The sequence below is a fragment of the Lemur catta genome, chromosome 22 (assembly GCF_020740605.2).
Source record: "Lemur catta isolate mLemCat1 chromosome 22, mLemCat1.pri, whole genome shotgun sequence".
Classification (NCBI taxonomy): Eukaryota; Metazoa; Chordata; class Mammalia; order Primates; family Lemuridae; genus Lemur; species Lemur catta.
In genome coordinates, this window is record NC_059149.1 from 19,395,395 (window position 1) to 19,409,994 (window position 14,600).

General features: G+C 40.1%; 1 protein-coding gene across 5 annotated transcripts in view; it reads right to left on the reverse strand.

Moving 5' to 3' along the window:
• The window catches only part of MTUS1 (microtubule associated scaffold protein 1), a 117,379-nt gene that overhangs the window by 22,160 nt on the left and 80,619 nt on the right, over nt 1–14,600 (reverse strand). For 4 of the 5 annotated variants that reach the window (XM_045535535.1, XM_045535536.1, XM_045535534.1 and 1 more), the window contains 2 exons: nt 8,491–8,705; nt 899–965 (listed from right to left, as the gene is read on the reverse strand). In XM_045535535.1, coding sequence (XP_045391491.1) covers nt 899–965; nt 8,491–8,705 — 282 coding nt within the window. Of the gene's footprint in view, nt 1–898; nt 966–2,056; nt 2,273–8,490; nt 8,706–14,600 lie in introns of those variants that run through there. The other variant, XM_045535539.1, reaches the window with a different exon arrangement.

The following is a 14,600-nucleotide window of genomic DNA, read 5'->3' on the forward strand; positions in this document are numbered from 1 at the left end:
GTCCTGACCCCACATTCGCTGCCCTTCCATTCCTGCCCTGGTGGGGAAGGAAGGGGCGGGATAATTAAGAGTGTTCAAAGTCCAGCAAATTAGACTGGCAAGTGTTTAAACTCTGGTCTTGTCCAAGAGAAAAATGTGTAAGTTTCTCCTAGAATAGGACGAACACAATTTGTTTCTCTGGCTGTGATCTCTGGGTTATTTAGACCTTTCCAGGCACATTTGAAGGGGAGACTGTCAGCGCTCACAGAACTCTGCAAAGGGCAAGGAAATCGGCCTTTGGGTGAATGGCGCCCAATCTGGCTGCAGCCAAAGCAGGAAGCCGATTCTCCAGGCCGAGGAGCCCCGGGGCAGACAGGGGGACCCCAAGTCAGTCCACTCCGACGCGGTAGTTGAGGTGAAAGGCGGTGTTGTCCCTGCTCCGTGAACCCCAAGAACTTCCCAGAGAGACGGGAACTAAGACAGAGCCTTTAACTTTATCCCCACAAACCATTCCCTGGAAATGTCCTGTAATCACACTTACCAGCGAGGGAATATCCCCACCACCCTGAAATGAAAAGTGATTCGGGGGGAAAAAAAAATGACGGAATTATTTAGCAGGAATTCATGTAATTACAAAAATCATTCTGTCCCTCCCTGGAGCAAGAGAAATGTTTTGGTCATCAGAAGCTCAGCTAGGCTTAGTCACATCAGTGCCAGGAATTCTGCGAACTGGAGGTCAAGCTGCCAAGATTCAAAAGAAACGTCGATAGTAAGTGTTTGCATAGACGCCAGCGAGTGAGAGCTCACAGGCCCCAGCATGCGACTCCAGCCACCGTGCAGACAGGAAAACCCACTCTGCCCATTTTCCCGTCGTCCCGTAAAATTTGACAAAACAAACAACAACAACAAAAACTCTTACCCAGCTCTCCCCGGAGGTTAACAAGTTCTTGAGATAGCGTCTTCTGTTGTTTCAGCGCTTCCTCCCGCTGCAGAAAACACACATCAAGTTACTGAGGTTTGCAAGAGGGTCCCTTTCATTAAGGTCCACGTTTGTTATCGCCTGGAAAACGAGCCCCAGGACTGAGAAGCCAGAGATAGGAACCATTTAGGATAACAATTTGTGTTGTTTAAAAAAACACAGTCGTCCTTTAGTTGTGAAGGCAATTCCTGTTTCAAAAGTCTGTATATTTTTGCAGGTCCTCGTGAAACTTTCATTTGAGGTGGTGAATGACCCATTAAAAAATATTTACTTTGAGCCAACGTTTCATTGCTGAACCATAGACCCTTTCAGCTAATGCAAGCTGTGCTTAGGACGTAAGGCGTTCCGTCCTCCTCCTCCAAGGGCAGTAAAGACCTAATCAGTTTAAGATAAATATTTAATGTTCTAAACATAGGCACTCATACGTACTTTGTCCTATCTTTGCAAATACAAAAACTTTTGTTACAAGGCCAACCCTTTACTTCTCAAAGAAAGACAAAAACTTTGCTATCAAGCTGCGGCAGACAGATAATCTTTTAAAGACAAAATTAATTTTATCCAGCCACACACTATCTTCTAAGGATGATGATATTTTGAGTCAGCTGTAATTCTATACAGATGTTAAGAGAAATGAACCAAAGAAACCCAGGTAGCTGTATTCGTATTTAAAAAGCAATTATCAGCCTTGGGATAAGGGATGATTTTCAAGTTACTGGCAACTCCCAGCAAGCGCTATCACACTCACACTCTCTCTCTCACTCACACACACACACACACACACACACACACACACACACACACGTACTTACACGAATACAGTAATTAGACACAGTTCCTTAAAAAGTAGATTCCCTAGCACCAGGGCGTCACTAAGGCAAAGGAAGAATTTCAAAGCTCTCTGGAAAATGCCCTTACTAGGATCACCCAAGACGGAGCTCTCACCGCATCTTGATCACGGTATTGCAGAGATCATGAGACCTGGCCCTTGCAGCAGCAAGAGTTGCTTGTCATTCAAAGCATTTCCCCCAAATTCCAGACAACCTCTGCAGCAGTCCCTGACATTCTTCCAGAAAAGCACTATAAACAAATACGAATTACCCTGGTTGCTGCACATGGAGAATAGAGGCACATTTTGCTGCCGGAGCAGCCCATATTCCAGCTTCTGTCTCCAACTCCCCCCACCCCTCTCGCACTCTCCCAGCAGTGCACAGGTGGCCGCGCCACCCACCGGGCGGGTCTGTCTACATTCAAAGCTCTACCGGGAGGTGCGCCATTGGCCCGTGGGCAGCCTTACTTCGTCCTGCAGGTTACCGTAAGCCTCGGACTCCTCTCTCCTGCAGAAGCTGATACTGCAGCCTCTGCCTTTGGCACAAGCAGCCTGCGATCACTTAAAGCCACAGCCCTTCATTTATGAAAATGGAGAGCCAGACGTTCCACTGATCGATTGCCACTTAGTTAAATACCAGCCGGAATGGTGGAAAGAACAACCGCCCCTCTCTGCGTGGATAATGGAGTTATTTTTAGATTTGTGAGCCTTCTCACTCCCCTCTCTAATTGAGGTCATTAGATTATTACACTCACTAATAGAAAAGGGAAACTTGCTCTTCCAAACCCATATACTAAATGAGGTTATGAACTAGGTGATGGGCAATGAATGAAAGGGGGTGTTTGTGACTCAGGATGTTAAATGACATTACAAAATGAATGGTGTTTCCCTCCAAATTTAATTTGACCACACAGAACATGGTCCACTGGTGTTTTTTTTGGGGAAAAAAAAAAGTCTGAAGTGCTGATTTGAGCATTGGAGATCACACATATTTTTAACATTCACTCTGTAGCTGTCTCTCAGTAAGAGCCAAGGAGGTGAGTGCTAAACACCAGCACCTTTGTGTGGACAGTTAGCAGCGACTGGAATTTAAGAAACATTTTATCACTGCGTACCTTTTGGCCTCAATGGTATCCTAAATGCTTGATTTAAAAAAAATGTGGTATTAAGTTGTTTTTAAATCACAAATCAGCGAGTCTAAGTTTTAAAAATTATTTTTAAAAAAAAATAAAAATTTTTGCTTATTAAAAGGCTGCTGGGAACAGGGAATTTCAGTATGCACGTGGACATTTCCCCCCAACCCCACTGCACTCAACCCTCCCGTCCTCAATGCCTCAGAAGCCATTGACATCTTCCAAGCTCTGTCAATCACAGCAACAGCAACAGGAAAACCCTGAGGTCCTCCCTCATTCTGTGTCTAAATGGATTAACAGTCAGCCAGTTCTGCCTTCATAATGTGTCTGAATCCACTGCACTTTTCCTACTAGTGCCACCTCCACTCTAGTCCCCATGTGCACCAACAGATTCCTGGACTTTCGAAAACATCTCTTCACTTTTCACAGGGATACTAGATTATTATTCCACAATCTTCACAAATTTTTAAAAAATTTTTTTAGAGACAGGGTCTCACTCTGTCACCCAGGCTGGAGTGCAGTGGTCAAGCTCACTACAGTGTCGAACTCCTGGGATCAAGTGATCCCCCTGTCTCAGCCTGCCAAGTAGCTGGGACTACAAGCAGCACATGCCACCAGGCCATCCATTCATTCATGTAGTTATTGAGACAGGGTCTTGCTGTGTTGCCCAGGCTGGTCTTAAACTTCTAGCCTCAAGTGATACCCCTGCCTCAGCCTCCCAAAGTGCTGGGATTACAGGCATGAGCCACCAAGCCATATTCTTTGTCCATGTAAACTTCCTTCCTCTAAAAGAGCCTCTTATCGAATACATTAAAAAACAAAAAAACACAACACTTCTCTGTGAGTTCCAGCTCCTGTGTGAGACTCCCAGCCTCTCTTCTGGCCAAGTCACACGTGCCAGGCATATCTCACCTCCACAGTCTTGTCAATGCCACCCTTTCTGGAATGCCAGGCTTTCTTCACTGACCCACTGTATCAACCTTCTGGGAATGCTAAATGCCAGCCATAGACACCATCCCTTCCTGCAAATGCCTAGAAAGGACATCTATGCTTCTGGATTGGTTGGCAAGTTATTACTCAGAACCAATTAACCAAGCGTTTTTTCACAGTAGATGCTATGAAAATACAAAAGAAATTTAAGATATGGTCCCTGCCTTCAAGGAGCCTGGGACCTAGGTAGAACTAAGCCGTCCAGGCCCAATGCTTTGGTTAGACTATAAAAGCGATGACCTCAGCGGAGGGGAAGCAATACAGGAATGCAGTAATAAAAACCAAAGGCTTTAGATATGGAAAATGCAGAGCACGATGCCTATACCATAATACACACATGCTGCTAGTTTCTGCCTGGTTCTCCCTGGTAGCTCGCCCTTCATAAGTATTTACCCTCTACTTACAGATGATAAAACGCACTGTGTCACTTAGACCCTGATTTAATTTTTTTATTCAGCTGCTCCTAGATCAGTGTTTCCGTCTCAGATAAACTCTTAGCCGTCCAGATAACACGTTTATTTAATTCTCTTTGTATTGTAACATGCGGAATTCCACGCAACGTGAAAAAAGAGAAAGGCGGGAATCTGAACAGAAAGATGTTTTATGCTCATGCATTAAATATATGAAGTGCTCCAAGAAAAAAAAAAATGGATTTACCATAATTGAATTAGGAGTCCCAGGGACACAGGCACTTAGTCTCTGGCTGTCGTCCCATCAGTGTGCCTGAATTTTGCTAGCTACTGAGCTGCATCGACTGCAGAGGAGATCTTGCAGAGAAGAGCCACGTCAGATGGCTCAGATGTGCGCTATGTGTGACCTCCTCCTCCCCCATCACCTGCCCACACAGGGACCTGCTCAGTGCGTCCACCTTTGTTGCTGAGACAATTTTACTCACAGGAGATGGCTAATGTCATTCAAAACCCACCTTTGTGTAGGTACTACTTTAGATTCCATTTCACCTGCAAAGAAGATTTAGAGGCACTTTGAAGAATGAGTCAGAGGTTTGGGGGTGACCTGGGTCCTGTTCAGGCTTACCTAGAAACCCACCTGTGGACCCTCTTATGCAGAAACTGGGATTACTACCATCAACACTGTCATTCACTTTGGCTGTCTGTGCAGAATACTGTCCGATTATGCAAGCATAAAGCAAGAGTCAGAAAAAAAGCTAAAATTAGTGTGGCTGTGTCCTTTGAGAAATAGAGAGTGTGACATTAGTTTCTAGATACGTAAGACATGTATTAGAACTTATGCTATGTAATGTAGTAATACGGCTACCACTAAAGCGGGTAGGCTGTAGTTATTCAATAGACTTGCAACAAAAGGACAAGTGACAGTTCCAGGATACCCTATAATCAGTCATCTTTACCCAAAATCTAATGCTCCAAAACCATTTAGAAAAGGTTAGCAATAACAAGATATATGTAAACATACATGCAATTCTCGATGTGTACATAAAAATACAAACATACAACATGCATGCGCATATACGCAGATATATACAGTATATGTGCTTCTGTAATGGGTACGAGAAAACCAAAGGGTTAAGAGAATTTGTTTTAATTACTTAACTTTTGCCCTGGTTGTATCTTTCCTTTCCAATTGTTTTATAGCAGCACCCAGTACACATTAGGCAATCAGTAAATATTTGCTAGTTATAAAGTAAAGAGAAAGAACACTTAAAGACTTTATGTGCATCTTATGTGTGGCGTTCCACCTTCTCCACTCACTTATTCATTTATGTATTTACTGTGTATCCGTCACAGCTGCTAGGGTGATTCCCTGAGAGAGAACCAGATGCAGCTCCTGCCCTCAGTGAATTTCCTGTCTCAAAAAACAACACTGAGCACTAAACGGATCCCTCTAATATAAAGCAGGGAATGAAAAAGAATATAAATGCTCCTGGAATCCAGAAGGTGGACAGGATGTAGACCTAGAAGGCTCAGGAAAGTCTTCATTAAGGAGGTGTCTGGAGTTGTATTCAGTGGAGTCACAATTACACAATTTAGGGTACTGGGACCTAAATTTAGCTATAAGGAAAAACTCACACACAGCACAAGAGTCCTGGAAACTCGTTAAGTTTGCCGTGTTGCGGACTGACTAAGCCTCTCTCAGCAGATCCGACCCAGCAACATTCTCCTCTGGGGTGGGGGTCCCTCTTTCTCCAGCTGAGCACCTGCTAAAGGACTTGGCTTTGTTTAGGGGCCAGGCTGTATGTGGGGAAAGTGTCTTTAAACACCAGGACTGCATGGAGTATAGAATGTTCATGCCACAAGAAGTGTTTAGGGACTGAGTGGACACCTGAAGGGAGGGCACATTCCTATCCCTCCTCTAGAATCTACTCCTGGGCCTTTGCTCACTGGGGTGCAGGAAAGGAGAGACTACTTTATTTAATTTGCATTTTTTTTTTTACTTTAGTTGTTTGTGTACTGGATCCATGTAAGTTAAATGCAGGTGGTAATGCCAAGCTGCTGTACGACAGATCTGAGCACGCAGCTGTCAGGGGCAAGGGCAGTAGCCCAGTGGTGGTGTCTGAACAGAGGAAGAGGAAGTACAGGACACTGCATGTTCGTTGTATCCTAGACCCGAGTTCAAGTCCTGATTCTCCTCACGCTAGCTGTTTGATGATAGGCAAGTTACTTAACAATTCTCTGCCTTGATTTTCTTATTTGTAAATTCCAGCTCATTGTGGTTTTGGTGAGGATTTAATATGGTAAGTAAGACTATCTGGCGCTTAGTAAATAGTCAATAAATGGTAAGTTCCTCTTGTTTCTCCTTCATCTCTTTAACACGCAGCTGGAGCGTCTGATCGGTGGAGAGGGCATCATAAAGGGCAGTTGGTGCCAAATTATAGACAGTACAAGTTATAAACCAGAGTCTTCAAAAAAAAATCATAATGTGCATCATGTAGGCAATTTTAAATTTCCTAGTGACCACATTGAAAAAAAGTTGAAAAAGATAAAGTTACTTTTCGTATTTTAACACCCATATATACAAAATATCATTTTGATATAGTCAGTATAAAAATTGAGATATTTCACAACTTTTTTTCATTCTAAGTTTGTGAAATTTTTGTGTATTTTACACTTGCTGCATATCTGAATTCAGACTGGTTACACTTCGAATGCTCAATAGCCGTGCAGTGGCTACCATATTGGACAGATCAGCTGTAGATAATGGAGAACCACTGGAGGTTTTCATCGGCAGGATGGATGCTTTGGAAAGACAAAGCTGTTCGCTGTGCTTGGGATGGATTATGGGGAGACAGTGTAAGCATAAAGACAGGTTACACAGTCGCCATCGTCATCTGCAGGACAGTCATCCAGGGTCTGAGTGAGGATAGCATTAGTGGGCGTGGCAAAGGCAGAAGAGGGAAGGAAACACTGTGGATGAGAGTTCATTGATCTCATGAGGAAGACGGAGAGAATAGAGTTGAAGATGGGGCTGTCAGGCTGGATATGTTAAGACAAAATAATTTGGTTTATCCCTAAATAGAAAAACTAACTGTTCCCTACATTGGATATTATATGGTTTCTGATTTAGCTCACTTGGTTATATAAACAAATTCTTGAGTTCCTTCCTTACAGATTAAAGGGAAATAAAAACACTGCATACTACTGTAACTAAAAAACTAAATGTTTCCACCTCCTCCTCCTCAAAAAACTAGACAAAGCTGTCAAATATTCATCTGTCTACTATTCTGGTAGCTCCTCAAAGGCAAAAACCAAGTCTCATTCACCTGTGCCTCCCCCTCCCTAAATAGGCAGCCACATCACAGTAAGCTCTGCATGACATCAGTACAGGTTTGCTGGATTGAACTGAACCACAGAACCACCCAACCGAACAGTTTTCTTCTTTTGAGATGTCATTTCTACCCGCCTTTAAAACAACTGTGATTACAAAATATCTAAAGAGTTCACGTTACGTTCTTACCCCACTTTTCCCCTCTCAGATAATTAGAGTTTTTGTTGTGATGTCAATAACATATGTTCACATACACTTGGTTTTCTCAATGAGTTTTAACCAGTTCCTGAATTAACATCCCTGCAGATTATCAGCGAAGACGAAATGAACAAAGAAAACCTGCTTTGCTTTTGTTGGACCACAGATTATTTTAGGAATGGATGGAAATGTCAGGAAGAGTCCCCACATATGATTCTGGAAGTTACCTCGAAAGTGTTCTTTGACCTTTAAACTTTAAGTACAATTAACCTCATTTTTTTCAAAGCATGAAACTAAGTTGATACAGAAAGCTACATAGAGTCAGACAAAAAATTAAATGGGGGAAAAAAAGTTAATGCTAATTTAGGTGCAGCGGCATAGAGGAGTATTATAGGCAATTATCTTTCTGCCATTGTCATTCTAACCAAGAGACTCTAAGGGAGAAAAGAAAGTAAGAAAACGTCCCCATCCGAATGTGTGGAGACTGACTCAGGTATCCATGTGAGTCGAAACTGCATAAACTATACCCGATCTTCCCAATCATTAACTTAAAGATAGTCACAAGATATGTGCATGAGCACTGTCCCCGTGTCCCCACCTCCCACCTCCATGAGAAAGACCATTTCGAGGGTGCACATCCTTACCTCCGAGAGAAGGTGCTGGATCACAACTGTTAATGCTTCGAACTTGGTATTACCACGGGAAAGAAGCTGCTTGAGCTGCAGGATAAATCCACTCTGGTTTTCACATTTTGTCTTGTACTGAGCCAATTCAAGGGTTTTTTTGGAGGACAGTGCATCCGGAGACGTCTGCGTCTGGATACATAAACTTCTGGGATTCTTTTGCCTGCCCTTTTCAACTGCAAAAGGAATGAATACAGGCACAGAGATACGTGATGTTAATTTTTACAATCACCACCACATGGGTTCAGAAACAACCAGCTAAACCGCAGAGAAGCATTTAAGTTATGTTCACATAAGGGGCGCACAGGGATGAGAACTGGAATTCATCAGAGATCTAGATGTCTGGAATTCACAAACACAGACAATGGCTTCGGTTCTGACTTTAAAAGATTTACAGGGAGCAGAGAATCATGAACACAAAACAAGTAGAGTCAGCAACCCAGAAACACAAAAATTGTGTGCAAAGTGATGTTGATTTCACAGTTTCTAATTTCCCAGTTAAATTGGCAGAGAAACCTGACTGTGGCTAGTATCCTAACTATTCTGATCACAGATGCTGGAAGAAAAACACAAATGATTGGACTTGAAATGTCTTTCCCTCCTCCCTCCACGTGTTCTACAAATGTATCATCCTTTCCCTGACGGTGGCCTGATCATTACAGAGATTTATATCGCAAATGTGTCACATTTCCCAATCTCTAATAAATCGTCACATACATTGAAAATCTACTCACATTTTGCCTCTCGTCAAGTTCATTGTTAAGAGTGCTATATGTCTGACTACACTACTCCATTTTCCATCAAACACAAACTTTGTTGGTTCTTTTTCTGCCAGCAGTGATAATGGCTCTAAACATTTTTTTAAAAGCACATACTAACACTCCAAATCCATCTAAGATGCCATGCTGTGATTATTCACTTCCTAAAGCCATGGTGCTCAGGGAATTACTCTATTGTAAATGAAAAACTGTTCAGTTTTGGAACTACTCCAAATGTGTCAGGCACTTTAAATATCAAGCAGAATTGGAAAAACAGGAAACAAACTACTTAGCTTCTTGAAATAAACAAGTCAAATAATCAAAACATATCTAAATCTGGAAAAAAAAAAGACACTCGAAACTATTAAATAAAAAAAATGTTTCCTCATTCTAATAGGCTTTATCTATGGCATCCACATTTTCTGGTAACCTAAGACAACTTTTTAAGCAATTAGTAATTATTTCCTCTAATCGTTCAGGGAGGGGCAAACTACTACAGTGATTGCATGAAGGAAAATAAATAAAGAAACCTCAGTATCCATGTTCCAAGAACCAATGGCAAAATATACTCAATATACTCTAAGTTAAAAATCAGAAAAAAAGCCTCTCATTTCCTATGGTTGCATTAGATGGTTAAACACCTCATATTTGTATTAATACATGATAATTCTCAGTTCTAAAATGATTAAAATATCCTTTGCATTTTCATTAATACTTGGAGAGGAAGACATTATGTATCCATTATTCTTTATAATTAGCAATTATTAATAGTGGCTTATCATCGATTGCCATTTCCACACCAGATGGAGAAAACAACCGAGTTGATACTGTCGTAATGACAGTCCTGAAGGAAGAACAAATTATTAGAGTCACTTACTATATTCATGAAAATAATCTATTGGACAACTTGTCAAATATCTGACGTTAGTATTCCTTTATGTCATTTCCTAAGTGTTCTTTATGTTTGTCACATAACATCATAATCACATAGTGTTTTATGTTCACGGGGCGTTCTCACTTTCCCTCTCTTTTGATCCTCCTGGGAACCCTGGATAGGGAAGTGAGGATCACAGATGTGGAGGTGCTTGCCCGGGTGTAGACAGCTTCTATGGGATAGATTCAGAGTCAGAACCCAGGCTTCTGATGCCATGGTGCTGCTGTTCCCACACATTTTGGAAAGTGGATTGAGTAGAAACACATTATGTAAATAAAAAATATTTATGCAATAAGCTTAACAAAATGCTACTTTAATATATTCAAGCCCATTATACCTCATTTAAATAAACCTACACATAAACATTTGTGTGTCATAATGTTGTAAGAACACAACAAAAGAACTTAATTCTTTGACTATCTAGATTCTAGGTAGTCCAAATTCTAAATTCTAGAACTTACCACAACATAGATGTAAACTCATTCTCCTGATATCATTTCTGTATGTCCTACCAATACTTACTTTAAAATTTATTTGATTGGTAATTGCTTTATCATTTTTTGAGGCCTAAATAACATTTGATTCTCTTTCTAGAATTTCTATGCTAATCACTGTTATTATTTAACACAAAATTAGAGTTTTAAAACTGTCAGGTTATAATATTTACTTAATCTGAGAGGTAAATCTTTTATGGTAATTTTCGGAGAAAATATTCTTAAAATTGTTACTTTTTTGTGTATAACAAAAATATTGCATAATACATATAAAACAATGTTTACTTTTTCAGGGAAGAGAAGAGGAACCAGACAGATGAAGGATGCCCTAAAGCATTTTTTATACCTTTTAACCATGGGGTAAATGTATTACCTATTTTAAAATTAAATATAAAATTAAAAAGTAAATAAAATTATTTTTAAAAGATGGTTAAAGTGAATTTTGAGCACTTACACCTTTAACACTTATCCATCAAGAAAACATGGTCTATCTGGAGTTCTTCCTTGGGGAAATGTACAAAGGAATCTAAATATTACACAGGTTTTGTGACTACTCAGAAGAGGTTCACAATTAAGAATAAAAGATCAATTTAAGATAACATGTCTTCAAATTTTAACGTAACAGCAAATGAGCCAACACACTGCCCTCTACCTGTGGCTGGAAAAGCGTGTGGTGACCTCGATTTTCCACTCCATATATTGTGCTCCCCGAGGATAGAATCGTACCACATGGCAGCCAATGACCCAATTTGCACGTCCTTCCCTCTCTCTCCTCTCCTGGCTCAAATGAAGACCAGAGAGCATGCAAAATCTCCAGTAATGCTCAAAGCCCTCAGGCTCATAAATACAAGGATTAATGCTGAAAAACCATGGGTTTTTCTTAAATCCTGCAGGATTCATTATTGACATGAAACTAGCATAATCTGAGCCAAACCTTGCCCTTAGATCCTGTTTTGATAACGCAGCTGTATTTAAAAGTGTACCATATTTTGTTTATCATACCTGTGCACAGGACACATTCTGGTTTCAAAGGATCAACTTAATCGGAAACCTTAAAATTAAACGTTGACTTCTGCACCAACTCAGATTCTCCCAACGAGATAATGACCACCATCAGCTCTGACCCAGCCTTACTGGGAATCGCTCTAACGACACTGAAACCTCCATCAGGAAAACAAAGCCCTGAACCAAATACATTTGCTTACTTGAAAAACAGCTGCATAGCACGGTTTCCTATCTTTGCTCTTTCTACTCAGAAACCTCAATTTAATAAAAATTTAAAACTAGCCTAGTGAACTCATTTATCATCTTCTTAAAGCAAGTAGTTGGGTAAAGAGGAACAGGCTCATTTTTCAGACTCTACTCGCTCGGGTATGTGTACCCCAATCTCAAGACCAAAAACAACTTCTGAGAACAAGACTTAACCACTAAGACACCAACTAACCATCATCACATACGAGCAGCTAAGGACACATTTATTCTAAGGCCAAACAAGCCATATAGTTACTAAATCTACTGGTTTTCCAGATTATTAAAATCAAGTTAGATGGAGGTAAGATCTACTAAGAGAGTTTGCCTTGGGTTCCATGAAACATAAAACTAAACACAGAATTCAGTAACTAATGTTGCCTAGCTTTTTGTGCACTCATTGACCTACTCATCAAATATTTATCAAAATCTACCACGATGGCATTGCTGTAGTGTGGGTGGACCTGCCTTGGTGCCTTGAGGGGGCGGTGGGAGAGGCATCACACGAGAGGATGGCATTGCTCAGAGATGCACGAAGACACCAAAGATCCCTGTTGACTCATGTTTCCCCAGTGTTAATCTCTTCCTGTTCAACTCTCAGATATCCACCTATCTGGATAACGGTGACAGCCACCAGGTGGTATGTACTTTCCACTACATAGTGCATTAAAAAGTAATGTCTGTAAAGTTAATAAAACGTAGATAATGAACTCAGGGGCTGGTGAGGGGTCTCTGAATCTCTGCCTTACTCAAATATTTCCAAAAGCTCTTATGCATGTCATCAATGATTACTTTAAGTTTGTATCAAGTTTTCTAGTGTTCCCTTCATTATGTGTTTACTCTAAAAGAATAGTAATCATAATTTAGGAGGCACATAAGTATTTTTCTATGTCGAGGGAGATATGGCACTTACTGTATATGGAACATTTTAAGCTCAGCAAAGCACACAGTGTTCAAACTTTTACAATGACTCAAGCCAATTCTTGCTGGGGAGAAGGGACTTTCAGACACCTTGGCATTGAAAATTTTACATTACAACATTGATAGAATGTGTTGCAATGGCTTGTATTATATGTAAAAGGGTTTACTACTACTTTTTTCATTTTAAAAGCAGGTTAGAGAATAGAAGCATATTCATATAAAAATTCCTGTCTGGGGTTAATCATGCTTACAAAATTTTTCCTGAAATAACGTCCAAATTTGACCTTAAATATTTTCCACACAGCCAGCAGGAAAAAAACGCTGACTTTTCATGCTCTCATGTATCCAGAACAGACTACCAACTACAAAGAATAAGTAAGAATTCACACATTCAGAAGGACTTTTAAGAAGGTATTGCCTCCCTCAGTTAGATGGACTTCTAAACAACCCAAAAGTCCATCTCAATATGTTAACTGTACCGATTGTTTCAGGCCTAAGAAAAGCATGCCATAAAAATGAGACACAACAACAACAAAAATCTGCAAGTAACAGAATTTGAGATTAGTGTTAAATATTCCGAAGATATGAAGACATTTTCATTCTAATCATGTAAAAAACAAAAATTTCATTAAGAATGTGAATTTTAAAGTTAAAAATCTGAATTTTTGTTTTAACTTAAACTAGGAAACAAGCAATCTTGTGTTGTTGTTCACACTACATATAAACAAATTAGATAGGTCTTTTCTCAGAGCACAGGGAAAAGGATAAGATTTAATATATCCAACAAGTTCCCACTGACGTTAACAAAGTGCTGTTTTACAAGATAGCAGCCACTAATACTGGTTTTTCCCCTCTCTTATTATATAAATTATAATTTCTCTTCCAAAAATATTAAACACTAGCCTTCATATAGATCTTCATTTTTTGTTTTTGTCTTAATGATCATTTTCACTTCCCAATTTTATCAGGTGTCTAAAAGACTGTTCAGCATTACAAAGCCTGCTTATGTCAGCAGCTTTGAAAAAAATTTCAGTAATGACAACATGCACCAACAAAGTGTCCCTTTAAATTTAACACATGGAAGAATTCAGCACCAGGAATAGTATTGTCACCACTAGGCACTGATCCCAAAACAAAAAGAAAAAAAATCTCAGGATCCTTCTCTTTGAAGTTACTACCTCCAGTGCATTTATTATTTTATAATTTCAAATGCTGTCTCTTCTGTGTTTTTTGTATCCTGACCTCACCAGCTCAGGTGCCATCCCTGCTGTGCCAAGGAGGCTGTGCCCTGCGGGTCCCCTCACTGCAATTCTTGCAATCACTTTTTTTGTTAACAGGGCCCCCAGTAAAGCAGCATGGCTGAACCAAGCAGACAAGCAACCTGAGTGGGGGGAAAAAATCCCCAAAATGCACTAAACTGGGTTAAAAAAAATCTCATTATTGTGTATTAAAGACAATAAACTATCTTACAACAGAAACAAAAATTAAGATATCCCACTAAAATATTAAACATTAGGAATATCTATACACAATAAAAAGAGAACCTCATTTTCAAAGTGTTAACCAGTTAAGGAAAAGCAACTTGAGAGAAGTGCCTAGAACTCGAGTCATCAGAGCAACAGGAAAAAGGCAAATCTCCCACCCAAAAGAAAGCTCAATTAGTCTCTATTTTTTAGCTCTATTTTTTCCCAGAGCTATATAACTGCTGGTTTTTAT